The following is a 25,801-nucleotide window of genomic DNA, read 5'->3' as shown; positions in this document are numbered from 1 at the left end:
AAATATTTGAGTTTTCCTAGGTCTTTCATTTCAAATTGAGTTGTCAATTTATCTTTTAATATCAATTTTTCTTTTTCATCATCTCCTGCACTAATCATATCATCCACATAGACAAGCAATAGAGTGAGTTTACCTGTAGAAGAGTGCTTTATGAATAGAGTGTGATCTCCTTGGATTTGTCTGTATCCCAAGGAAACCATTGCTTTTGTAAATCTTCCAAACCATGCTCTAGGGGATTGCTTAAGCCCATACAATGCTTTCTTTAGGAGGCATACCTTGTTTCTTTCATTTTTCACTTCAAAGCCTGGGGGAATCTCCATGTATAGTTCCTCTTTTAGATTTCCATGAAGAAAGGCATTCTTCACATCCAGTTGGTGTAAGTCCCATCCAAAATGAGTAGCTGATGAGTGCATATTCATGCCTACATTTATGCTTTAAAATTAAAATTTTTGATGAATTCATGTGCTTGAATGAGTGATTTAAAGAGGATTTGTTATGATTGGATATATTGTGTTTGGAAATAAAAGAGACTTAAAAAGTGATTTTAATTGCATAAATTATTCTTGGAAATTCTTACGTTTATTTGTGCAGCTGAAATTATAAGTTTTATTGGTCCAAATGGCAATTCAAGGCCCAAAATAAGATTATGTTGCAATTTTGGAGAATGTTGAAGGGGCTAAAGTGCAGATAGAGGAAATTTCAGGGTATTTGTGCAATTTTGGAAAGTCAGAAAGGCTAAAAGATAAAATTCAGTTGTTGAATTTAATTTGGGAATATCAACAGAAAATATCTTCCAAATAATTTTATCATTATCTAAATCTTTTAGTTATTTGGAAGATATAGGATATAAGATAATTGCGTTAATATCTATCAAATATTCTTTAAAACTGAATTTATTGTGAATAATGTAGAAAGGTTTTGCATTTTATTGAGAATTTACTTTGGTTAAATGCTTGATCGTCCTCAAATTAATTGAGAATGTACTTTAATTAATTTGAAACTTAAACAATAATCAATTGAACAATTATCCGTGAATAACCGATGATGAATCTATCTTGGAAAAGTAGTGGAATTAGCTTATTTAATCATATCTATTTTTAAGTTTCTTATTTGTTCTTTAAACCTTCTCCAAACATCATTTTTATTCATAAGCATTGCATAGCATAAGAGTCAGATATTCAAAAGCAATTTCGTTTTCGTTGGGAGACGACTCAGGGTTACTTTAACCCTATCTACTTTCTCAGATACTACTTGGCAATACTAAAGTTGCCTTGAAAAGTGGTATTAATTTGATAGCTTCAACGACAGCTTATCAGTAGCCAAAGCGAGAATAACTCGAACTGTATTCATCTTTACCATTGGGGCAAATGTCTCCTCATAGTCAATCCCATATGTTTGGGTATATCCTTTTGCCACCAATCTAGCTTTATATCTTTCTATTGTCCCATCTGCCTTATGTTTCACTGTGAATATCCATCTACACCCTGTTAACAAATTGGCAAGTGTACCAAATTGTACAAGTAATATAAAATGGTAAGACCAAGTATCGTATCCCAGAAGACTCTCGGCACTAAACAGTCGTGTGATAAATTAATTAATTAAGACTTAAATAGAAAGAGATCATTGGTTTGTGATGCAAAGACATAAAGTTAAATATGAATGCAATTGATCAATAACAGAGTAACACAGAGATGAACGGAGGTTGTTTATAATATGAGATGAATATGTTGTTGGGGTTAGATTTCACCAAGTTCCCTCTCATGTATATAAGAATTCCTCTTTATGCATTAATGATAACGTCACTCACTAAAGTACTTAGAACCCGTTCCCTCGGCGCAATAAGCCTGCCTTAATTCCTAGTTCGTGCAATTCCTAAAGTTCCTAGAAAATTAAGTCTAAAGATCAAGAACTTAAGACGACCAAGTACTCATACCCTCATCCCTGAGAAATATTACCCTTGGGAGAATTCAACAAGAACCTGAATTGTAAGGAACCTCCCGACACTCATGCAATTCATAAATTATGCAACTAAATGAGTTAAATAGAGCAAGCATTAAAACAATTGAATTCCCTAACAAATAATGAATAAAGCATATATGATTAAGAATCAATTCAAATACAAGAGAGTTCACAAGGTTACATCGTTCCCCAACAATAAATAGAGTTTAGTTCCCTATAGACATGGAAAACTAGATGAACAATGAAAAAGCATGAGATAGAAGAACTCTAAAAGTAGAGGAGGAAGCTCTCGCCACCAGATCTGCCTTTAGAGAGTAGAAGAGTGTGCTAGTGTGTTGCACCAGCCTGAAACGCAAAATCTAGAGTGCCTGGGTCCTTTAAATAGAGTTGGAAAATAGTAGAAACAGGGCCCGGTCCAAAAGAGTCGAAACAGAGCAAAAATTGGGCAAGATCAGTAGCACGCGACGCGTAGGCGGCCAATTTGGCCGCCCGGGCGGTGGACGTCGATTTTCGAAAGGCTTGAGCCTCTAACTTCGCCCAAGCTTCGGGAGTCAGCCGCCCGGGCAGGCAAGGCCACCTAGGCGGCGAGTGTCGATTTTTCCACGCTCAAGCCTCCTGCAGGTCGCCCAAGCTTCGTGCGGTTCCCTCTTCTGGTGCTTTTCTAGGCCTTTCTGAGCTCTATATCCTTAGCACTTCATCTCTGCTTCCTGTATTAACTCTTTTTTTATCAAAACAAAGAAAATTATTCATGAAATCATCAAATTCAACCTCAACTCTCTTATTCACACAAATTAATGAAAAAGCATGATTTCAAGCAAGTTTCTAAAGTGAAAAGGTTGCTTTTTGTATCAAAATTACATCTCAAATAATGGTATTTTAAACCGTTATCACAACCCCAAACTTAGAACTTTCTTGTCCTCAAGCAAAACAAAATGTAACTTAGCGCTCAAAAATCACAGTGGTTCAACAATTTTTTAAAATCTTTTTCCAAGACAAGTAATTACTTCAATCAGCTCATCATAAGAGTATCAGTCAGGATGCACAGATGCTTTCTCTTAAATAACTCAAAGTGATGCTGAAACAGTTCAATAGATGCTATCCTTAAGAATAATCAATCAACCAAGCAGAGATGTAATTAGAAATTCAAAGAACCATTCCTCACCAAGATAAGTGTTTCACTCAAGTACTCAAAAGTGTATCACTCAAGCACTCAAAAGTGTATCACTCAACTCACAGGTGTATAGTTGATGGACAAATTTATGATCACCAAAATATGATGTCACAAACTTGTTTTACAATCGGCAAGTATGACCGAATCGTTTCAAGTAATAAACTCGGTAAGACCAAGTATCGTTCTCCCAAAGGACTCACGGCCTAGTTTAGTTATGTGATTCTTTGATTAGCTAAGACTTAAGGATGAAATAATTGGATTGTATTATGCAAAAGACGAAAATAAACATGTATGCATGAGGTTTTGATCAATGGCAAAAGCAAAAGACAAATACTTTCAATGAAATATATGGATGAATATGTTGTTGGGGGTCAATTTCATCTCATCCACTCTCATATATTTTAGGAATTCAACATTCAAATCATCATTGTTAATGCCACTCTCTAAATTACCTTGTCAAGAAGGCCTATCCCTAATTACGAGTTCATACGATTCCTAGCATTCCTAATAATTAGTTCTCTTAGCACAGGAGCTTAACGACAACCAATATACTATTGGGAGTAATTCCCCGGATCTAGACTTCCCCGTACGTTCCCGTATCGACAAAATCAATAATCATGCATTGAATGAGTTAAACAAAGCAAACATTAAGCAAAGAGGAAAAACCACTACAAGAAAATAGCCAGTTATATACGGATAATTATATACGGATTAAATCGGTATGTAATAAACGTATTATATACGGATATTTTATACGGATATTGGGAAACCCGTTATATACGAATAAATCCGTATATAATTGAAGAAATCGTTATATACGGAAAATCTGTATATAAGTGCCGTATGTAATTTTGGCGCTTTTGTGCAGGATGCTTCATAGGGATTGATCTGTATCTAATATGCATAAGTAAGCTGACAAAAATTTACCTGCTGATATTATATACGGATGTTGGAAAAAAAAATTAAAAATTTAATTGAAAGGTCCAAAATTTGCACCCTCTCACTCTCGAAAAAAATACATTCTCGAAAAAAGAATTAAACATTTCTGCACTGAACTTTCATTCCCGAACCTCTCCCTCATCGCGAACCTTCATTGTCACCTCTTCTGCACTGAACTTCTACACTGTCAGTCCCGCACCTCTTCTGTTCTCCCTCTCTGTCTTCGACTCCTTTCTTTCGCATCAGTGTTTGGTCGTGTGTTTTGCCATCGCGAGTTGTGTGGATTCAGATTCACTACAAAAAAGATGGGCATTACCGAAGGCCAGAAGCCCTCGGAAACAGCCCAAAACCGTCGGTAAAAGGTAATTACCGAAGGCTTATCGACGGCCAAAGAGCCCTCGGTAAATCCCTTGTCGCTAACATTTACCGAAGGCTTTTGTCCTTCGGTAATTACCGAGGGCCAAAAGCCTTCGGTAATTACCGAGGGTCAAAAGCCTTCGGTAATTACCGAGGGCCAAAAGCCTTCGGTAATTACCGAAGAGCTGAAAAAAAAAGTATAAACTCAATCTAGAACCATGAACTGGGATTGAAGATTTCTATCAACAGAGTTCTAAGAATGAAACAGATGAGAATTCTGAGCAAAATGTATGAAGCACAAACTGGTCACATACCCTCCAAGTAATTAACAATGATTTTGGATGATACAAGTTAAGTAAAATGTGAAATAGAATCTAGAAATACCTGCACAACATTACCTAAAGCTATTAACAACCTAGACAAACTAAGACAAAACAGAATGCAACCATAAAGAATCTCAACTAAAGCTCTACAAAGTAAAAACAGCAAAAGAGACATCTAAAGCAGAATGATATTAAGCTAACAAATCCTAATTACAAGTCTGGAAAGAAAACAACAAAAGAAGAAAGAAAGGACTCTAAACATAACCTAAACCAACTCCCATCTAAAACGCTTCTACAAAAGAAAGACAGTAAAAGGAAAAAAAATAAGCAAAGAGTTAACTTTGAACCTAGCTAAACTAAAACAGACTCGAATTTAAAAGAAAAAGAGCCTAAGAAAATCCTAACAGTAGCAATGAATGGAAGAGATCCTAGAAAATTACTAAAAACCAGAACAAGACTCAGAAATTTAAATCTCAAAACAAAACCTATAAGGGAAAATAAAACTGAAACAAATGTTAAAACAGAAATTAAAGAATATCTAACACGTGAAATAGAAAGCAAGAATATAAGAGAAAAGGAAATCCTAATATGAATTCTAATTACAGAAACTATAAGCAAAAATAAAGTCTAATCCTACAGCCTAAAACATATTCTAAAAGCATAAAGAACTAAGTATTGACAAACTAAATTTAGAAAAATTTTACAAACAATAGCAGAAAGAAAATAGAAACTAATTATGAAAAGAAAATCCTAATTGAAAACTTAAAACAAAGCATGAAACGAACCAAGAGCTTAAAACATAACAAGTAACTAACATAAGGAAGAGAAAATAATAGAAAGAAGAAAAGAAAAGGGACCTAAAAGAAGTTCTAAAACAAATTAAAAAACAGTAAAAGAACCTAAACCAAGAAATGAATGAACTGTAAAAACCTAAAGAACTATTAACAACAAAGCTAAAAACTAAACTAAAACAAATTAGTAACAAAAATAGGTATTTACAGACTAAAACAAGAATGGGAAACTACTCTAGGTATTTAAAACTAAACCACACCTAAGTTAAAGAAAAACAGCTAAGAAAAAAAATTTACCCCTATTTTACTCAAAAACAGATATCAACACAGATTTATCAGAGTAAAAGCAAAAATTTTAACTACAACCCCTCACCCCCACACTTAAGAGGCACATTGCCCTCAATGTGTGAGTAAGTAAGGTTTTCTAATCAACAAAAACATACTCAAATCAAATAGCAACAGATATGTACAAGAATAGAAACTGAAAAACACAAAAAAAATAGCAATTGAACAAGAACAGAAACAAGACTTAAAAGTAAAACTACAAAACTAAAGAGGCAAAGAACTTATTCAGATTGGCCACAAATCAAAGTTAATTCTTTTTATTTTTATGAAAAACAACATATTATCTATCCTACTATTTATTATGCTACTTAAAGCTATGTAAACTACTATAAAAGACCTATAACTACTATTTAAAAGAAAGGAAAAGAAAGAGCTTATTGGATTTTCTCCATTGTCCGCCAAGTTGTGCATTAGCTCCTTCCCAACTCTCTGCTTTAGCATCATCAGTTCTCCATTCAATGCTTTCAGCTGCAGCAACCAGATCTCCTCATGCCTTTGCTGTTGATTCTGCAAATTCCAGGCTCTTTGAGCATCATTTATACCTTCTCTTGCATCCATGACCACTTCCTTTGTGTCTGCAGCTTCCTTTGGATGAGTGACAATATTAGTCATGTCAGTTGCAACAGCAAAATCAAAGTCAATGTTCATCAGTGAATCATCAAACATTTCAGCTTTGTTAAAAGTGAAATCAAGATCATTTTCATGAAGAAATAATGCATCAAAGGTGGGACAAATATTATCAGTGCAAACAGTAGGGATATGGATACGTTCAATCTCAAATGGTGCTCTGAGAACCTTAGAATCAATAACTACTACAGTGTTAACAACAAGCTCTAAAGGATCTATGCACAGGCAATCAAATGAGCTAAACTGCAAAGGAAACTCAGATAAGACAACTAGAATTTCAAGGTTAAACAACACCTGTGTTGGCTCTTCCTTAGTAATAATAACAGAATCCATAGTTAACTCAACACAGTCCATAAAGCTATCCTCAAAATTGTTGTCCAGACCAATGCACACATCATAAAAATCATCAGAAATATCAATATGTTCTACAACACAAATTTCATCCAGCTTTTTAGAACAATCAGGTATAACAACAAGAATATCTAGCAAGGGTTTCTCATGCAAAAACTGAGTGTGTACCTGTGGGGAAAAGTGGAGTACTTAGTCATTGGCACCTTCACGATGTTCCTCCTAGCATCGGAGGCGGACTTTTGAACGGCGGCGACGACTTCCTTGGTCTTGCCAACTCCGATGCAATCTTGGCCATTTTTGTTGCCGACAATGAAGACAGCTCTGAAGCGCAACTACTTCCCTCCCTTAACAACTTTCGTCACCCTTCTCACCTGGACCACCCTATCTTCGAACCCGTCGCAGACCTTGTCCTTCTTCGTGTTGACCCGAACCCCGTGTCCTGCTTCACCAGGGAGTCCGTTTCGAAGACGTCATTCCCGAGCACAAAAACGCCGCTGAAGGTGGGGCCGTAGAGCTCCTCGTAGGCTGCGGCGATCTCGTCCTCCGTCTTGAGGGGGCCATCGTCGAAGGAGGGAGGGGCGACAAATCCCTCTGCAGGCGAAGAGGAGGTGTCAATGTCATCGGAGGGTTTGCATTTGGCGTAGAGGAGGGAGGGGTGGTGTTGGGGTTTGGCGAAGAGGAGGGAGACGGTGTGCGGCGGCGAGGGGAGGAGAGAGAAGCGCGAAGAAGCGGGAATTGCGACAAAATGGCCACCGTTGAGAATAGGGTCGAGAGGTTTTGGGAGGGAGAAGATTTCACAATACGGGAGAATGGAACAGCGAGATCCTAAATTCTCATTTCACTCAATTGAACCTTTTACTGAAGGGCGTATTCCTTCGGTAATGTCAGTGCCTTATCGAAGGATAAAAGACCGTCGGTATTAATCCTTCGGTAATTAACATATTTCTTGTAGTGATTTCATCTGTCGAACGCGGTGAGTAAGCCAAGCTTTGAGGTTAATTTGTATTTTGATTTTATCTTTTTGTTGTTACATTGACCTATTTTTGGTCATTACTGTTTGGAGGTTTGATATCGCGTCTTCGGAAACCGTAGGTTGGTTTTTTCGAACTGGAAGCTCGAGTTGTAGTTGCCTCCTACTCGTTGTAAGTTTGAATCGCTTAGATTTGAGGTTTATTTCAGTTTTCTTTTCTCTGGGTGTTGTTACATTGACCTATTTTCGGTCGTTGTTGTTTGGAGGTTTGAAATCGCAATTTTGGAAACCCTAGGTTGGTTTCTTGGAAGTGGAAGAGATAAGCTCCAGCTGCAATTGCCTTCTGCACTTGGTAAGTCTGAATTTCTTAGATTGCGATTTGTTTTTATTGGCTGTTATTGAAAGGTGATAAAAGGTCATATATACTACTTTAGTATATCTTGAATCAACACTTCCTGTGCTAATTAGTTGGTTTTAGACCATTATTAGTGTAGTGTCTTAAATTGATAGATTTCACTCACTTAGTTTAGTAGTAGTTTAAATTGTTTGGCTTTTCATTCTAAATTTGATTTGAATTTCACCAAAACAAGTACTTCTTAGTTGTGTTAGATGAACATTAAAAACTGTTTTAGACAACTTAGTGGATTTTTAGATTACCCTTAGATAGATTTTGTTGTAGTTAGTGTGCATGTCAGTAGGCTTTAGATATCCTTCATCTTAGGGATAGCCTTAACCAAACCCAGAACCCCCACCTCCAGCCCAATGCTTGCAACCTGGTCAGGCTAGTTGGGACTTAGCTGTGGAGCTTCATTTTCCACGCATTATATCACAATGTAATGAGAACATGGACTAACACTAATATGTATATTTTTTTTCCTAAATACCTTAATTTGTGATATCAAAAAACCCTAACATGTATATTTTTTTTCCGGGCACGAAATGGTGTGTGGTTTGGTCGGTCTATGGAACCCTTTGGTGCATTTTTAGAATATCTTCATTCAGCTGGTGTTGTATTGTTTAGTGAAGATCGAGAGGGCTTTAAAGGTATGTTTCCTATGTGTTTTATAGTCTTTACTGCTGATTATTCTTTTGCTTTAATAGGAGAGTTAAGTGTGTTTTTGTAATGGTTCATGTATGGTTGACTTCTATTATGTTCTTCTTTCATGAACTTGGTTGAAATTCATAACTTGACTTGCAAATGTGAGGTAGATGATCTGACCGAATGATTTAACTTGATATGTGTATTGTTGATATGAACTTTTAAGAATGTAGATGTTGATCTTCAATACGATGTATGCTATGAGTTTCCCTCTTTATCTGAATCAATGGTTTCAGTATGATAGTTATGTTTAAGAAATAGAATTGAAATAAATTGCTTCTTTATGCTTTATTTCCTTCACTGAAGCTAGTAGTTCACTTGTACACGTTGAGGAAACATTTATTATGTTTTGTTTAATGAGTAAATAGGTATTGTATTTAGTTTAATGGTTTTGATGTGATTACCATTGATGAGGCTGTCGCGGCCCATCAAATTTGAGTGCATAAACAAAACATGTGATTTCACACCATTTTGCTTCAACCGTAACCTTCCATCACATGTGCCAAGCTCCTACTGTTCCAGCTCTCTGTTCCAGCCATATCCACTGTCCAGCTGCTGGACTTCTTTCCCCACAGCAGCTCCTCTGAAGGTCTCTCCACTACAACTACACTACACTACTCTACAATTTTTTTAGTGAAAAACTACATTGCACTACATTGAAATCACACTAAGAGCTACTGGAACTCTACTCACGCTACCCTACACTCCATTTGTCTATGTTCAATCACCATTCTATTCTCACCAAAATTCAGTTCTACTTTTCACAAACGTACAAGTCCTTCTCTTCTTCTCAAAACCGAGAGTTCTTTCTCAAATTTGACAATTTTTTGGGTTCTTTTCTTTTAAGTGATGGCATCCTACTTCTATATCTTGAACGTGCTACTCTACTTCTAAAATAAAGGCTAGAAGAGATTGTATAAATGTGCAGAAAACTAAATGAAGATGCAGTGGGATTTCAACAAAAGGAATAAACATCAACCAATTCATTCATCATGAAAAACATTTTACAGTTCTCTTGAAGTAAAAACATTCAAAAGTAAAGGAACAAACAAGTGGTGACTGGCTTCCTCTTGGCCGTATGCTTCTCCTTCCAGTCTCCACACCAGTTTGCTTTTCTCCTTCCAGCTCTCTGAAGGTGGTATTTTTCTACTTAGGATTATTTCTAAATTTTCTTCCGTCAAGCCTCTCACCCCTGCACCATTTCTTCGTTCATTCTCTAGCCATGTTGTATGCACTCTTACGTTTTTCTCACATAAAAGAAGAAGATGAAAAGATGCAACACTCAGAACTGTTGAGAGCCCCCCCAAATTCCGAGAGGAGACTCCCCTTCTTCTGGCCGTGTGCTGTCTCCTTATTGTCCTCTTTTTCCTCTCCCAAGAAAAACATTCTCTCCTTCTCCCTAGAATCCATGGACCGAGAGATGTTCTTCAGCAAGCATGCAACCCCCCTTTCAATCAACAAGTGGCAGCTGGACTTCCAAATTCTTCTTGGACCAAACCAATGCTTCTTGTGTTTGCTGTTGGCCGTGTGATGTTGTGCTTCTTCAAATTCTGAATTTGCTCTCTCTTCCTAAAACGTTCCAACCAAGAGTAAGTGTGCCCCTTTTTTTATTCCTTTTGTTGACTTGCCAATGTTGCAAACCGTGTGGGATGTGGCCAGCTGGAAACTCCTTAATTTTGTTGAGCTTTGCCAAGTCATCCTTTCAACAAAAAACCGTGAGAAGCTCTTGTAATGATGGCCCCCCTTTTTCTACTTTGTTGTCTACCATTTCTTCCATTTGTTTTTGTCTTATGCGTGAGAAATGTTGCTGCCCATGAGGTGCAAATGTGTTATGCCGTGTGGTGTTGTCTTTCTAAGCTACTTTGATTTCTTCTTCAACAAATGGTGGTGGCCCTTACTTCTTTTATGTTGTCTCCCACTTAAAAGAAAGAAGACTCCTCATTTGTGTGATGGTAGCCGTGAGTTAGCTTGGTGTTTTTCCTCATTTCCACTTGCTTCCAAAGACCATGCACCTACATGAGAACATGTGTCTCCCACTTCAATTTAATCCCTTCCAATTTCGTGCATGTGTTGGCCGTGAATGCTTGAACAATGGCAGCAGCTTTCTTCAAAAAAAAAACCGTGAGCTCCCTTGAGTCCATGTGGTCTTCTTTCAACATTATGACTAGAAAGTTAAAATTCCATGTACAACTGCAATTGCTATAAAAGATTAATACTTTGGATTTTGGAGGCCTTTACAACTGTAATGCGACCACAATTGGCTCATATCAGCCACCCCACTATTCCAGACAATGCCCGCCCCCATTTTCCATTTAACCTATATTGTCTCTTTCCCTCTCTCAAATTTGTTTTAACGTAGAGAATTGAAATGCATATTGAAGAGTGAATTTTAGTTTGTCATTGAACAACTGATATTAAAAACATACCTTTCAAGCATCAAAAGACTTCCTAACGACGGTGAAAGCTTCTGCTAGCAACAGAGAAGCAACCTGAGAAAGAGAGAAGGGAATGAAAATTAAAGAATATTTCTTTATCGGTTTCTCTTAGTTGGAAGGGTGGGTTTTGTTTGAGTACCGGGAACTTAAGAACTTTGGCAATTTGCTGGAGAAGGGCATTGGAAACATGGTCCTTGCCGGGATCTTGATCAAGTGGAACGGCGAGCTTGAAGAGCCTCCACGTGCCCTCAAACTTGTCCTTCTCCTTGGAGTCGGATAAGAGCTATTTGTGCTTTGTTCTCAGCCTCTTCTTCTCGGAGGGGTACCTCTGTTTACCGGTTCTCTTTGCACACGAGATGCGCCATGTTTCGCTGCCGGTGTAAGGAACTCGTCCATGAGAGCGACCGTGAAACCAGACATCATTGTGGTGGCGTTTCATTAAGCAGGTGCAGGACGAGGAAGGGGAGGAACTACGAACATCTTCTGGTGTTGGTGTTGAAGTCAAGTGACTATGCAATTAGATTGCTTCATTTGGATAAGACATTTTTCATTTCTTCTCTTATTACGAGACATGTTCGGTGAATTTTTTTTTTTCTTTTTACTTCAAACTGAAAATAAGAACTTTTAAACAAAGTTAGAGTTGTTTGTTAAACGTTATTTTTTTAAGCTAAGATTTTTAGTAAAAACTTAAAATTAATGCATTTTAGTTTTAATGAATTTTTAAATAATATATTATCAATTAAAGAAATTTAAATTTTAACAAAATTTGAAATATTTAAGTTATTACATATTCTTCAACAAATCTTCAAAAGGAATAAAAGATTGAAAATCTTGTTTGAATTTGTTTTATACAAATTTATCTTGATAATGAAAAAAATAAATAAAAAGGTTGGAGAAAAATGTGTATTTTTTTAGACTTCAAAAAAACTTAAAATTAATGCATTTTAGTTTTAATGAATTTTTAAATAATATATTATCAATTAAAGAAATTTAAATTTTAACAAAATTTGAAATATTTAAGTTATTACATATTCTTCAACAAATCTTCAAAAGGAATAAAAGATTGAAAATGTAAACAATCTTAAATAATATATATTTTGTAACTGGCATCACTTAACACTTCCTTTTCAAATTTTTCGTATGTTTGAGAATTTTTTAATTATGTTATTATGTTTTGAGAGATGTGATTCTGCCATTAATGTTTTTAATTATTATTACTAATGGGATATTTTTATTTAATACATTGGTAATTAAAATAAAATTTTTGTATATTAATCATAATATTATCTTATATTAATTATATAATGTCAAATCCTGAAAATGACATGTGTAAGGGAGGGACAAATGTCTCAACCAAAAAAGATTTAATATTTTATAGAATTTCCCAAATCATAATTCATCTCATTTTCTTAGAAATTTGCATCTCTCTAAAACTCAAGTCTCTACCTCTCTCCTCATTCTCTCTAGAAATTTTTCATCCTTTTTCATTCTTTTCTTCAACCAGCCATTGTTTAAGCAAACTAGGAGTCAAGACCATTGTTTTCCACCGATTAAAATCAAGCTTAGAGTTGGTAAGTTCATCCTTTTCATAGAAATTCTATTTTCGGGCACATGCAAGCCAAGCTCCTGGTTGCATGTGTTCATTAGCTTCTTCTTCTTATTTCTAATCACTTTTTCTGGTATTTTGGGTTGGTCCGTTATCGCAAATTGGAGAACTGTAGATTCTTGAGATTTTCTGGTATTAGGAGCAAATTTTTGAAGTGGTAGAGCTGTTCGGTCCGGTTAAGAGGTAAGGGAAGCTAGATAATTTAATTACTTGGTTTTGATGTATGAATATGTTGTTTGATAATTATGCATGTGTATGAAATTGATTTGGATAAAGTTGTATGAATGTAAAATTGGATGAATTGGGTATTCGGTGTTGTTGATGTGGAATATTGATGTTGTGTTTGTGATGATTGTGTATCTGTATGATTATGGAACAGTGGTCGAGTGATATTGGTAAGGTTTGGTGTCGATCTTAATTCTGTAGCTATTCTGCAATATTATGTAGTTGCTGAAGGTCTTTAATTGACTGTTCGGCTTTTATCTGGTGCTCGGTCTTAATTGAGTTCGACTATTATGAATTCTCAGTTAATGACCATTCAGTTTAGTGTTGATTTTAATTAATGTAGCATTCGGTCTAGACATAACTTTTGTTGTAAACAGCGTTAAGTCTGTCATATGCTATAAATGTTATTGACCGCTCGGTCTTGAACTATCTTGGTAGTGCTCGGCCATATGTCAGCACTCGGTGTCGTCATATTACCAAATTAAGTAATTGAAATTGAAACTAAGAGGGTTCGGACTAAGCTTGTAGTGTTCGGTCTAGGCTCTTAGATTTTGGTTATGAGCTTTCATATTTGTCTATGTCTAATTATAGAAGTTCTATAGTATTCAGTCAAATCTTTGGATTCTGTCTAGTAAATATCTCGTTCGGTCATGTTCACCATAGGGAAACAATATCCCGTTTGGTCATGTTCACCATAGGGAAATAATATCCAATTCAGTCATGTTCCCCATAGGGAAACAATATCCCGTTCGGTCATGTTCACTGTAACATCTCTAGGCTCCATTCTTGAATTGAAGTAGGTGGAATATAAAAATGGTCAGTGGAAATTCTTGCACAACCGTTCATTAATTCCACATATTGTCTCTAGTGTGCCTCAACTGACACCCTAGCAGCTTCCAATTGTTGCAACGCAATTGTGTTTTGTTGCACCAAGGATGCATTCTGCTGCTGCATCGCCACCACAAATGATTCCATTACTCTTACCAGATTAGAAACATCAAACCGTACAGGTGAAGGAGGAGAAGATGGTCTGGATGCCATGGTTCTGTCCAAAGAGAGGAACCATTAGTCTAAAAATTAATTCCTATAATCGGAAGACACAACTAAAACATGGTATCTTCATAACCTACAGGATTCCTAGGGAAAGAATTGCTCTGATACCATTAATGTAACATCCCAATTATTATAGCATTAAACTATAATAGAGTTCTTACATCATTGATACAATAGAACAGTTGATAGAAGGAGGAATAATAGTTTTCCTCATTATTATACAAACCCTAACTCAAATTTCAAACTAAATACAACTCACGCTTAAAACAGAGACTAAAAATATAGGTCTCATTCTTATAACTAAGCTTCAGTCGATCCTCCATCTAATCCTTGCTCCACCGGCATATCACCAACTTCTGCTCACATCCACCGGATGATCATCGCCAAACAAAATACATAACACAAAATAACAACCAAACAGCAAACAAAGCAAGGGTGAGCTAATGCAACATAAAATGTTATCGTAAATTTAATTAATAATAAAATTTCCAACTTACAAGTTAAATTACTCAATAACACAATAATCATAGCATAATCATCATAAACTCAACTCATCCGGATAATCGTATGAATATTGAACTCTTAGCTAGTTCTACACTTGCAATGGTACTTTACTCAGCTACATCCTATCCTACTCTGTCCCTCAAGCTGGATCTTCGGATATGGATGCACTTATTCACTAGCTCAATTATTCTATCCTACTCTGTCCCCCAAACTGGATCTTCAGATATGAATACCACCACTGAAGCTACATCCTTCCTACTCTGTCCACCCCACTGTGGATCTTCGGTAAGGATTTCCTACTCTCCACCACATAGCTTTCTCTCTGAGTGAGATCTAGACTATTGAGAGCATAAGAATGAACCCCTAAATCGGAGTTCCTATATTCATACGTACAGTACTTGACACAAAATCAACAAGGAGTTTCTCCTTGGAACTCTATTCCACACTCTCCATTCATAAATACACATGTCAACATATTATCATGTTTAGTCATATCTCAAGAAAACAACTCTTACATACTCAGACATTTCACATCCTCACAGAAAACATCACTTATTAGTACTTATTTCTTTATGGTCTATTAATTCGAACACTTAGGTAGTTCAAACAGCTTGGATACCCTTGCCAATGGCTCCGGAAGGGTCAAAAACCCCCAAAACGACCTAAAGAACGTCCAAAACGGACATCCAGAACCCCAAAACATGAAAAACATCAAAAACACTAAATTTGTCACGCATAACTCATTCCAGCGAGTTGACTCATTCTCTCCAGCGAATTTACTATTCCAGAATCACGAAAACTCACTCTCTGGGCTATACCGACTATTCCTTTCATTATACAGACTTTCTAGACATCTAAAAACTCATCTCCTATCAACAACCCATATTCATCCAAATATTAAAAACATCCAAACTCATCATATAAATAAAGACAGCTGATAAATAGTACAATTCAAAATTTCATATAAAAAACCTAGTCTCCTTTTAAATCCATAAACAGATTCAAAATCTTCAAACCATACGTATACCTAAAAAAAACTTCCACCGATTCAAAATACTTAATACGAACCAAATCTCTTCAAAATCATCAAAACAGAAGCATATCCCAATTCCAAACCGTACACTGATTCAAAAGATACAACAGAAGCAGAATTTCATTCTAAAATCATAAAGAGAATCAAAATCCTAAACATATACCAAATTTAAGATCATACAGAAACAAAAAGACTCAAGGTTAGCTCCCCTTACGGTTTTCTCCTTAGCGAGCCTTCCAAAAACACTTTGCGAACGTTCCCCCGACTCAAAACAGAACTCCAAAGTCCCTCTGCTTCAAAACCTCCGTGCTCTGACCTCTGGTTCAACTTAGGAACTTCTCTCAGCATCAAGACACTCTTAAATAACCAGAAAAACGTGTTTAAATAGTAAAAACGCGTTTAAATAGTAAAAACGCGTTTAAATAGTAAAAACGCGTTTAAATAGTAAAAACGCGTTTACCCAGTCAAAAACGCGTTCAAAACGCGTTTATCCAGTAAAAAACGTGTTCAAAACGCGTTTAGCGAGTGGACAGGATTTTGACAACTTTGTCAGTCCGGTTCAACCCCTTCCCGTAGTCGGAATTTCGCGTATGAGTACTCGAATCGAAGCTATTCGAGTCTACTTTCTAATGGAAAAGGAATCAACTCAATATCTAATTTTAACAAAAAGTAATAATTAAAATACTAAACCATGTCAAAGTTGACAGCATTGTATTTTGTACTATACTTTGTACTTTTGTTACAACTTGTTACATTTTGAGTTTCTTAGTCTTTTAATGACCCAAGACTTACTTTTTCCTCTAATTTTCAGGGTCTTACATTCACCATAGAGAAACAATATCCCGTTCGGTCATGTTCACCATAGGGAAATAATATCTCGTACGGTCATGTTCACCATAGGGAAACAATATCCCATTCGGTCATGTTCACCATAGGGAAACAATATCCCGTTCGATCATGTTCACCATAGGAAAATAATATACCGTTCGGTCATGTTCACCATAGGGAAACTATATCACGTACGATCATGTTCGCAGATAGGAGGTGTTCTACCGTTAGGTTTTGTTCATAATAAGTGTTGATATTTTCCAAGTCAGTTACATTAATGGTGATGTTGTTTTAATGTTTGGTTTGAAGTTATTTAAAGGTGTTATGGATGAGGAAATATGTTGTTAATGAGGTATGGTATTTAAAATGTGATATGAATGGAATAGTATGGATATGAAGTGTAAGACCCATGAAAAATATTTAGATTTAATAAATAGTAGTAATTTTTAATTTTTATGGATAAAAATAAAATTAATAAAATTATGGTAAGAAAAATTAAAATTTATAAGGAAAAAATATATTTTCTTCCCCTATTAAAAACATTTGGTGACGTATGCTTGAATGTTATCAAACTTATTGGCTTCATGAGTGGGTTGGGGGTTTATATAGCCATATACATCACTGAATTTCATATTGTTACTAACACCAAACATATACTTGTACACAAAACATATACCTGAACACAAAACATTTATTTGATATAAGTAACTAGATAAATCAATTAAAGATAAAGAATGATTAAAAGGCTTAAATCATTTATAACCGAATAAGGGTAATATTCAGTTCTTCTATCCCCGATGCAAGCTCTAAGACATCTACCTTATGCAAGTGCAATGAGATGCTAATGTCTCTCCTAAATACATCAGAATCCCATGGAACTAACATTGACTCAGTTTATGATGTCAACAAGCTAGTGTAATACACCAAGAGGATTGTCCATAGTTAGAGGAATCTTCCTAGGATTAGGATTTTCCTATTAATGTGATTGTTGTTACATGGAAAATAATTTAAGTCTGAACATAAATAACATGTAAACTTAAAAATAGAAAAATGTATGGTGGGCAAACAAAGCATAAAAAAGAGAAAGCAAGCCTTGATAAGTATGCATTATATTAAATATTATACCTACAAAAGTGGGTACCAGAAGACCAAATAGAAATAATTAGAATGCAAAACATCCTTGTTGGGGGTGGGCAAATGAAACTGAATTGTACTACACTACTAAAATTTGTACTGAACTAAAAACTAATTTGACTAAACTGAACTAGACTGTAAAACAGTTCAGACAAACTTAACTTAAGTGTTTTTTTTATCAAACTAGACTGAACTAAATTATACTAAATTGTACTAAACTACAATATAAACTGAATTGAACAACTAACTATACTAATTTTAAACTGAATTGTACTAATTTTAGCATGACACTAGTTCTAAAATCTGATTTTAACACAATCTAATAACAAAGTAACTGTTAACTATGCAGAACTATATGACTTACTAAACTAAGGGAAATGTAACACAAGCTATCTCAACAATTTCTAATTGGTAAAAATTAATATGCAAAAATTACTATGCAAAGCTGAAATTTAAAACTAATCTACTAACTATTAATTAGAATAAACATATAAAATTTGAACAAAAATAATATACTTAACTGAACCGAAAATGTTATAAGTTCAGTTTTTAAAAACTAAACCATAATGTTATTTATTATATTTATTATAAAAATTATTATAATGCTTAAAATAGTGAAATATAAAATTATTATAAAAATATATTTATTATATTTATTAATATGTTATTATATTTTGAGGTATCTTATTTATTATTATACTAATGTACAAAAGTCTATAAATATCATTTATAACGGTGACTAATCTAACTCAATATTTATTATATATTAAAATAATTATAATATATTTTACTCATTTGAGTGTTAGAGTCTTTATACGTAGAATATTTTTTTTTATGATTAAAAACTCGAATACAAGTTAAGGACAAAAAGTTCAATCACATATAAGAATTCAAAATCTGTTATAAAATATTAATAAATAATAAATATTATAAAATCTTTTCTTATTTTAATTATTTATTTTATTAAAATATAAAATACAAAATATTAGTAAAATATTAAATTAATTTATTTATTTTAATATTTTTGTTTTAATTATTTATTTTATTATATAAGAACATGTATTACTAAAATATTAATTAATTAATTAATTTTATTTATCATTTTACTTAATTTTTTTATATAATATAAAAATATATACCAATATAATTTTTAAAAACATGATATAGACATTTTATTATATATATATATATATATATATATATATATATATATATATATATATATATATATATATATATATATATATATATATATATATATATGAGGTTTGTTAATGCGCGTCTGTTTTTCAGTTGGTACATTTTAGTAATGTGTACCGGGTTTTAAGACAAAAATACCTTTATATATTATGAATTCTGAGTTTTAAGGTTAAGGGTATTTTAATAATTTTCGTTCTCAAAACTAAAAAAAAGAAACCCCAAACTCTTACTCACCTCTCTCATTCCTCTCAACCCTTTCTCTTTCATCTCACTCACTCCAACTTTTTCTCTGTCATCCCGCTCCAATTGAAAAAATCAGAAACATTTGCTGTTAAACAATCTTACAAAAAAAAATGATTTCATAATGAATTTTCATTTTATAAATTTTGTCTTATCTAATTTTATCCAATTTTCACAAACATAAAAGAATTGGTAATTGACCAGAAAAAAAAATCAAAAATACTCATAGTTAAATAATTTCTTACAAAAAATGATTTTATAATGAGTTTTGATTTTATAATTTTTGTCTTATCTAATTTTATCTAATTTTCACAAACATAATGACATCAAAGGAATTGGTAATTTTCACAAGCATATATATATATTATGTGTTATGTTATTATTATGAGAATTAAGTAATTTTAAAAATGAATGTCAATATATTTTATTCAAAATTTTGTATTTTATATAACTATCTTGCACTTCTTTACACACAAACTATCTTTTTAAAATTATTTGTTTAAATAAAAAATTCATTTTGTTTGACTAAAATTTTAAATAAATTTTCATCGAAAAGTGAAAATAAACTCAGATCCTAGATATCTAGAGATTGGGAAGTAAAATTTCTCATCTGCAAGAAATTAAATAAGAATGTTTTTGCGTTCTCTTAGATCTTGATGTCTCCATGTGATAAAATTGCTGGTATATGCTACACATCTAATAATGGATAATAAAAGAAAATTATTAGGATCGGTTTAACAGAATTTAGGTAAACTAAATTTTTCTTGTCAATATTATATATACAATAAAATAATGAAAATCAAAAGCTTTGTTTTTGAATTTTCTGAAAAGTGTTTCTGATAATAGTTTCGTTACATGAAAATTCTTTTTATATGTTGTCAAAAATATAGTATTGTTTTATAAGGTTAAATATGTTTTTAATTTTTAAATTTTGAGTGTGAAATTAAAATTTCTTTTTGTTTCAAATTTTAATATTTTAATTTTTAAATTTTAAGAATAAATAAATATAATATTTTTAACCTTATATTAATATTCAAATTAAGATTTATCAAAATAATGTAAACAGAACTATATTTATTCATTTTAAAAATTTAAAATCAAATTAGATTAAAATATAAAGAAATGATCTAATATTCACAAATGATAAAGTTAATCAAATAAAAATTAAGATATAAAACTAACTGGTATTATTGTATGCGCAATTACAAATTTGTGTGCTCTCTTCGTGCGATATAAATCTTCTGTGGTTTCGTTAACATTTCGATTTGTTTGCGAAGGCTGAAAATTCTTGTGCTGCTTTTGGGGTTTGCTCGTGGAATCGGAAATGGCCGCGCTTCGTAAGCGGGTATGGCAGTTATCTGGGATCGCAGCTTTTAGGGTTTCCAAATCCAAAGTGTGGTCGTCGTTCGAAAGAGCAATGTTCCATCCATCTCCTGTTTCCGGGACAAGGCATTATGTGAAATCCAACGGAAAACACCGCGTAATAATTTACAGTTTTTCTCTAATGTGTTGTTTGGATTTCACTCTTATTTGCTATGTTGCAAATTGTTTGTTTCAAATTTGTTTGATTTTTTGCGTATAGGTTATAAAGGGAGAAGGGGAAAGAGAAGGAAAAAGAGGATCGTCAAAACAAGCTGAGGTTTGATTTTTTGAGTATAGGTTTGCTTTTTTGGTTTCATTTTTCTTTTTAAGATTGAGATGATGCAAGAATCAAATAGGTCCAATGCTTAAATAAGAGGTTCACAACTCACAAGTATTTCTTAAATATGTGAATGTTGTCCCTAAACTTTGAGGGTCAGGCCTGCTTCTAGTCGTAGTTAACATGGTAGGGTTAAAGAAAGGATTTTGTGGCTGGTTATATTATTGCTGGCTGGAAAACCCAAAAAAATGGTATTTTAGAAATGGTGGTAGTCTAAAATAGTAAGACTTGGTTATCTTTAATATTAAAGAGTTTTACAGATTTCCTCTCATTTGTTTTGTTTGGATTTCACTTTTGTTTGCAATTCTAAACAATGGGGAGTAGTTGCGATGATGCAAATTGTTTGCTTCAGCTTGATTTGGTGGTTTGATTTTTTGTGTATAGGTTAAAAGACTAAAGGGGGAGGAGTACTTTCTGAACAAGCTAAGTCATTAACTAAAGTTTTGAAGGAAAGCATCGAATATGTGTCTCAGTCCGTAAGATCTTTAGTGCAAACTTTAATATGTGTTTTGTGTATTTAAAATTTCATCTTGTCCCTTTGTGAGTTTTATAAATTTTATAACGTCAGTTTTATAAATTTTATAAAGTTTATGTTGGGACAAGGTGAAATTTTAAATACACAAAACACATATTAAAGTTTGCACTAAAGATCTTACGGACTGAGACACATATTCGATGCTTTCCTTCAAAACTTTAGTTAATGACTCAACTTGTTCAGAAAGTACTCCTCCCCCTTTAGTCTTTTAACCTATACACAAAAAATCAAACCACCAAATCAAGCTGAAGCAAACAATTTGCATCATCGCAACTACTCCCCATTGTTTAGAATTGCAAACAAAAGTGAAATCCAAACAAAACAAATGAGAGGAAAATTGTAAAACTCTTTAATATTAAAGATAACCAAGTCTTACTATTTTAGACTACCACCATTTCTAAAATACCATTTTTTTGGGTTTTCCAGCCAGCAATAATATAACCACCCACAAAATCCTTTCTTTAACCCTACCATGTTAACTACGACTAGATGCAGGCCTGACCCTCAAAGTTTAGGAACAACATTCACATATTTAAGAAATACTTGTGAGTTGTGCACCTCTTATTTAAGCATTGGACCTATTTGATTCTTGCATCATCTCAATCTTAAAAAGAAAAATGAAACCAAAAAAGCAAACCTATACTCAAAAAATCAAACCTCAGCTTGTTTTGACGATCCTCTTTTTCCTTCTCTTTCCCTTTCTCCCTTTATAACCTATACGCAAAAAATCAAACAAATTTGAAACAAACAATTTGCAACATAGCAAATAAGAGTGAAATCCAAACAACAAATTAGAGAAAAACTGTAAATTATTACGCGGTGTTTTCCGTTGGATTTCACATAATGTCTTGTCCCGGAAACAGGAGATAGATGGAACAGTGCTCTTTCGAACGACGACCACACTTCGGATTTGGAAACCCTAAAAGCTGCGATCCCAGATAACTGCCATACCCGCTTACGAAGCGCGGCCATTTCGGATTCCACGAGCAAACCCCAAAAGCAGCACAAGAATTTTCAGCCTTCGCAAACCCCAAAAGCAGCACAAGAATTTTCAGCCTTCGCAAACAAATCGAAATGTTAACGAAACCACAGAAGATTTATATCGCACGAAGAGAGCACACAAATTTGTAATTGCGCATACAATAATACCAGTTAGTTTTATATCTTAATTTTTATTTGATTAACTTTATCATTTGTGAATACAAACTTTAGATCATTTCTTTATATTTTAATCTAATTTGATTTTAAATTTTTAAAATGAATAAATATAGTTCTGTTTACATTATTTTGATAAATCTTAATTTGAATATTAATATAAGGTTAAAAATATTATATTTATTTATTCTTAAAATTTAAAAATTAAAATATTAAAATTTGAAACAAAAAGAAATTTTAATTTCACACTCAAAATTTAAAAATTAAAAACATATTTAACCTTATAAAACAATACTATATTTTTGACAACATATAAAAAGAATTTTCATGTAACGAAACTTGGGAGATAGGGTTAGTGGAAAGGTGAATGGCCGAAACATTATCACATAGTAGCGAAACCATATCCGGTTGATGTTGGAAGAAGCATAGGAGTTCTTTAAGCCACAACAAGTTTGTAAATGCTAACACCAACACCAACAACGAAAGGGATGAAAAGCAGTGTTCCGTATTTTTTAAGACCACGGTTAATTTCATCAATACCTGGGGGTTTAACACGTCATGCTTTAATTCGGTGGACATCTTCTCCATATCACTCTCAAACTTCTCTGTCTAAATTTTTCAGCATATTACAGCATCAATGTAACAATTTGAGGTTAATAAAATAACAAGAATAAAAAAAACGTGAAATTTAAGACATAGGAAAAAAGGTTCCTGATATAAAATTAAAGCACTCCAAGCATAAATGTCTCTAACAAAACGCAACACAAACCATCATATATGTTTTGCGTGTAATTTGTCAGCACATGAATTATGATGCAACCATTTGAATTATTACCCTAAAAATTATGATCTAATCGACAAGCAAAATACACTCTTAAGTTCGATAACCTTGCATCCTACCACTGCTAGAAACACATGAATAATTTCAAAATAAATAGAGCCCATTTAATTTAAAGATCTTCAAATATATAAGTTAACCGGACAAAGGGATTTCATAAGTTTCTGCCTTGAAATTAATGTTTGCATTCGCTTTACTCCCTTGCATTTTATAACATGGTTTTACAAAGACCATGTGAGCAAGCTTCCCCAAAGAAGTTTGAATGTGTCGCTGACTGACTATCTTATGCGACAATGTTAATAACCAAATAAATAATATCATTATGAAATGTGACAACATACTACCACATCATAAGTCTATTAAATCCCAAAATTGAAGTGCTTCTAGAAATTCAACAATGACTCATTGACCATGATCACACCAAGTACAAGAGGGACTAAGAAGGAACATTATGCTACACAACCGAGAAGATCATTTCTGATAGGTTCCTGGGTTAGAATCCTAACTATCTTACAACTCCCACTCACACAAAGGCACACAAACAAGGAAGAACAAAAGAATTGTATGTATTCACTGCAATGAATATCAAATACAATGATGATTCGGGAGCCTAATTCCCCTCACAAGGTCCATGACCTGTCTCTACAAAGAATATGACTAACTCCTACCAGAATTACAAAGGTTTACATTTATAGGCCTCTTTCCCGCCTTCTCCAATTGTTTCACCGTTCTGCTCTTTCACCCTCCCTTCTCTTAACTGATCAGTCCTTTATCTCCTATTCCCCTACTATTCGGTTCCTTCATCTCCTATTCCCCGACCGTTCGGTTCCTTCACTCCTATTCCCCTATCATTCGGACCCCATTCCCTAACAGTTCGGTTCTTGTCTTCTTCCTCCTTTCATAGACTCTCCAACTCCTAACATTACCCTTCCCTGAAAATCAACCTTGTCCCCAAGGTTGAACTCAGGGAATTACTCGAGTATGTTTTTACTAAGTCTTTAAAAAAGGACAAATTTGGTAATCTGAGAATTGAGTTAGGCTTAGTTAGTTTTAGTACTTAATTAAGGAGAAATGTTGTATTAATTCCAGATATTATTTTGTTTCATTTTCTGTTTTCTATGTTCTGTTATTGACTTTATAAATAAGAGTTGTTTATTCTTTTTCAACAGTTAAGAGTGAAATATCATTTACACAGATTCCTTTCTATACGTGAATCCCCTGTTTTTTCTTCCCCTATTTTTCCTCTCTTCCAAACCAACCGCACAAAAGTTATTAGAATAAATGCATCTATGTATCATCATTAAGCCTACTTAAAGTGTAGTGTGCTAGTCTTTATGAGTTGTATCTATAATAGTACCTATTTGTGCACCTGGGTGTCTAGGGCAGACCCTTAATCTTCCATGTACTTTGGTATCACGACTTTATCTTATTATAAATAGATGATAGTGAGAGGGATCAATTAAGCCCTCTAGAAATAAATATATTTTAGAGTTTCAATCTCAAAGTAAAGTCAAATTTATGGCAATAAAATAGGATGTCACCACACAAAATCCTAAGATATCCACATACACCAAATCATAACACAGAACATTTGCATATTTAAGAAATAAGAAATACCAGTGAGTTCTGCATCTCTGCTCTAAACTTGGACAGATGGTCTTGTAGTATTTTCTCAGTCTTAAAAAAAAATTACCAAAACAATATTAGTATCCAACATTATAAAATTTATAAAACTGGACAAGATGAAATTTTAAATCCACCCATCAGAGATTATAGTCGGCACTAAAGATCTTACAGACAGAGACATAATTTCGACAGTGTCATTCAAACATTCGGTTATGACCATGGTTATTGCCTTAGCTTCTTTGGAGGATACTCCTTTCTCTTCTAGTTTTTCAACCTATACGCAAAAAATCGCAAAGCTAATAAATTGAAAGCAAACAATTTTTTGAAATCCAAACAAGGAGGAAAACTGTTAGTTTTTACCATGGCTAGGGTGTCTATCATAATTTTTTTTGCCTTGGAATGCATTGTCCGCGCAACCGGATGGAATTTTGCTCTTGGACACGAGGAAGTCTCAATAAGTCCGATTAACTCCCATATCCCTTTACCAAGGCGGGTGGCCATTTCTGATTCCACGACCAAGCAAAAAAAGTCGCACAACAATATTTAGCTTTCACAAACAAATCGAACAGTTAACGAAACCACATCGCACTGAGAGAACACGAAAGTTTGTAAAAATCACGTTTCTTGTAGGTAAAGATGGATCGAAAATGGACTGTTACCTCAATCAATGACCAATGGAAGGAGAGGAGAGAGAAGCTGCTCGGAGCGAATGGCTTGTGGTCCACGAGACCTTCCTTTCTCGAAGTAGCTTGCGATCG

The 25,801-nt window shown here is 33.9% G+C and overlaps 1 protein-coding gene, 3 long non-coding RNA genes and 1 pseudogene across 5 annotated transcripts; 1 reads left to right on the top strand and 4 right to left on the bottom strand.

Moving 5' to 3' along the window:
• Positions 1 to 3,504: 3,504 nt before the first annotated feature.
• On the bottom strand, positions 3,505 to 7,701 carry LOC148198554 (small ribosomal subunit protein uS5c pseudogene; annotated as a pseudogene). The gene is made up of 2 exons (XR_015786779.1): positions 7,032 to 7,701; positions 3,505 to 6,470 (listed from the first exon to the last, which is right to left on the bottom strand). The product of XR_015786779.1 is annotated as a small ribosomal subunit protein uS5c pseudogene (transcript).
• Positions 7,702 to 8,028: 327 nt separating this feature from the next.
• Positions 8,029 to 16,928, top strand: LOC148198551 (uncharacterized). The gene is made up of 3 exons (XR_015786865.1): positions 8,029 to 8,185; positions 8,821 to 8,877; positions 16,600 to 16,928. It is a non-coding gene; the product is annotated as an uncharacterized LOC148198551 (long non-coding RNA).
• Positions 9,854 to 11,999, bottom strand: LOC148198553 (uncharacterized). Its single transcript, XR_015786864.1, has 3 exons — positions 11,507 to 11,999; positions 11,359 to 11,421; positions 9,854 to 11,122 (listed from the first exon to the last, which is right to left on the bottom strand). It is a non-coding gene; the product is annotated as an uncharacterized LOC148198553 (long non-coding RNA).
• Positions 14,368 to 16,122, bottom strand: LOC148198552 (uncharacterized). Its single transcript, XR_015786520.1, has 2 exons — positions 16,003 to 16,122; positions 14,368 to 14,607 (listed from the first exon to the last, which is right to left on the bottom strand). It is a non-coding gene; the product is annotated as an uncharacterized LOC148198552 (long non-coding RNA).
• A 5,510-nt stretch (positions 16,929 to 22,438) lies between the features above and the next one.
• LOC124838934 (uncharacterized) lies at positions 22,439 to 25,544 on the bottom strand. The gene is made up of 5 exons (XM_088115845.1): positions 25,404 to 25,544; positions 25,213 to 25,317; positions 25,035 to 25,094; positions 23,120 to 23,188; positions 22,439 to 22,480 (listed from the first exon to the last, which is right to left on the bottom strand). The coding sequence occupies exons 1-5, from the start codon at positions 25,542 to 25,544 to the stop codon at positions 22,439 to 22,441; spliced, it is 417 nt and encodes a 138-aa protein (XP_087971971.1).
• Between the last annotated feature and the right edge of the window lie 257 nt (positions 25,545 to 25,801).

The sequence above is a fragment of the Vigna umbellata genome, chromosome 5 (genome assembly GCF_029865625.1).
Source record: "Vigna umbellata cultivar VRB3 chromosome 5, Vumbellata_1.0, whole genome shotgun sequence".
In the NCBI taxonomy this organism is placed as follows: domain Eukaryota; kingdom Viridiplantae; phylum Streptophyta; class Magnoliopsida; order Fabales; family Fabaceae; genus Vigna; species Vigna umbellata.
Note: the sequence above shows the minus strand (reverse complement) of the source record. Positions and strands in the feature narration are given on the sequence as shown.

Coding starts and splice junctions, on each gene's coding strand:
- LOC124838934 (XM_088115845.1), bottom strand. CDS start 25,544: ATGGCCACCCGCCTTGGTAAAGGGATATGGGAGTTAATCGGACTTATT. Junction 25,318..25,403: donor TGATAGACACCCTAGCCATG/GTAAAAACTAAC, acceptor TTTTGCGTATAG/GTTGAAAAACTAGAAGAGAA. Junction 23,189..25,034: donor CAGAGATGCAGAACTCACTG/GTATTTCTTATT, acceptor TGAAAAATTTAG/ACAGAGAAGTTTGAGAGTGA.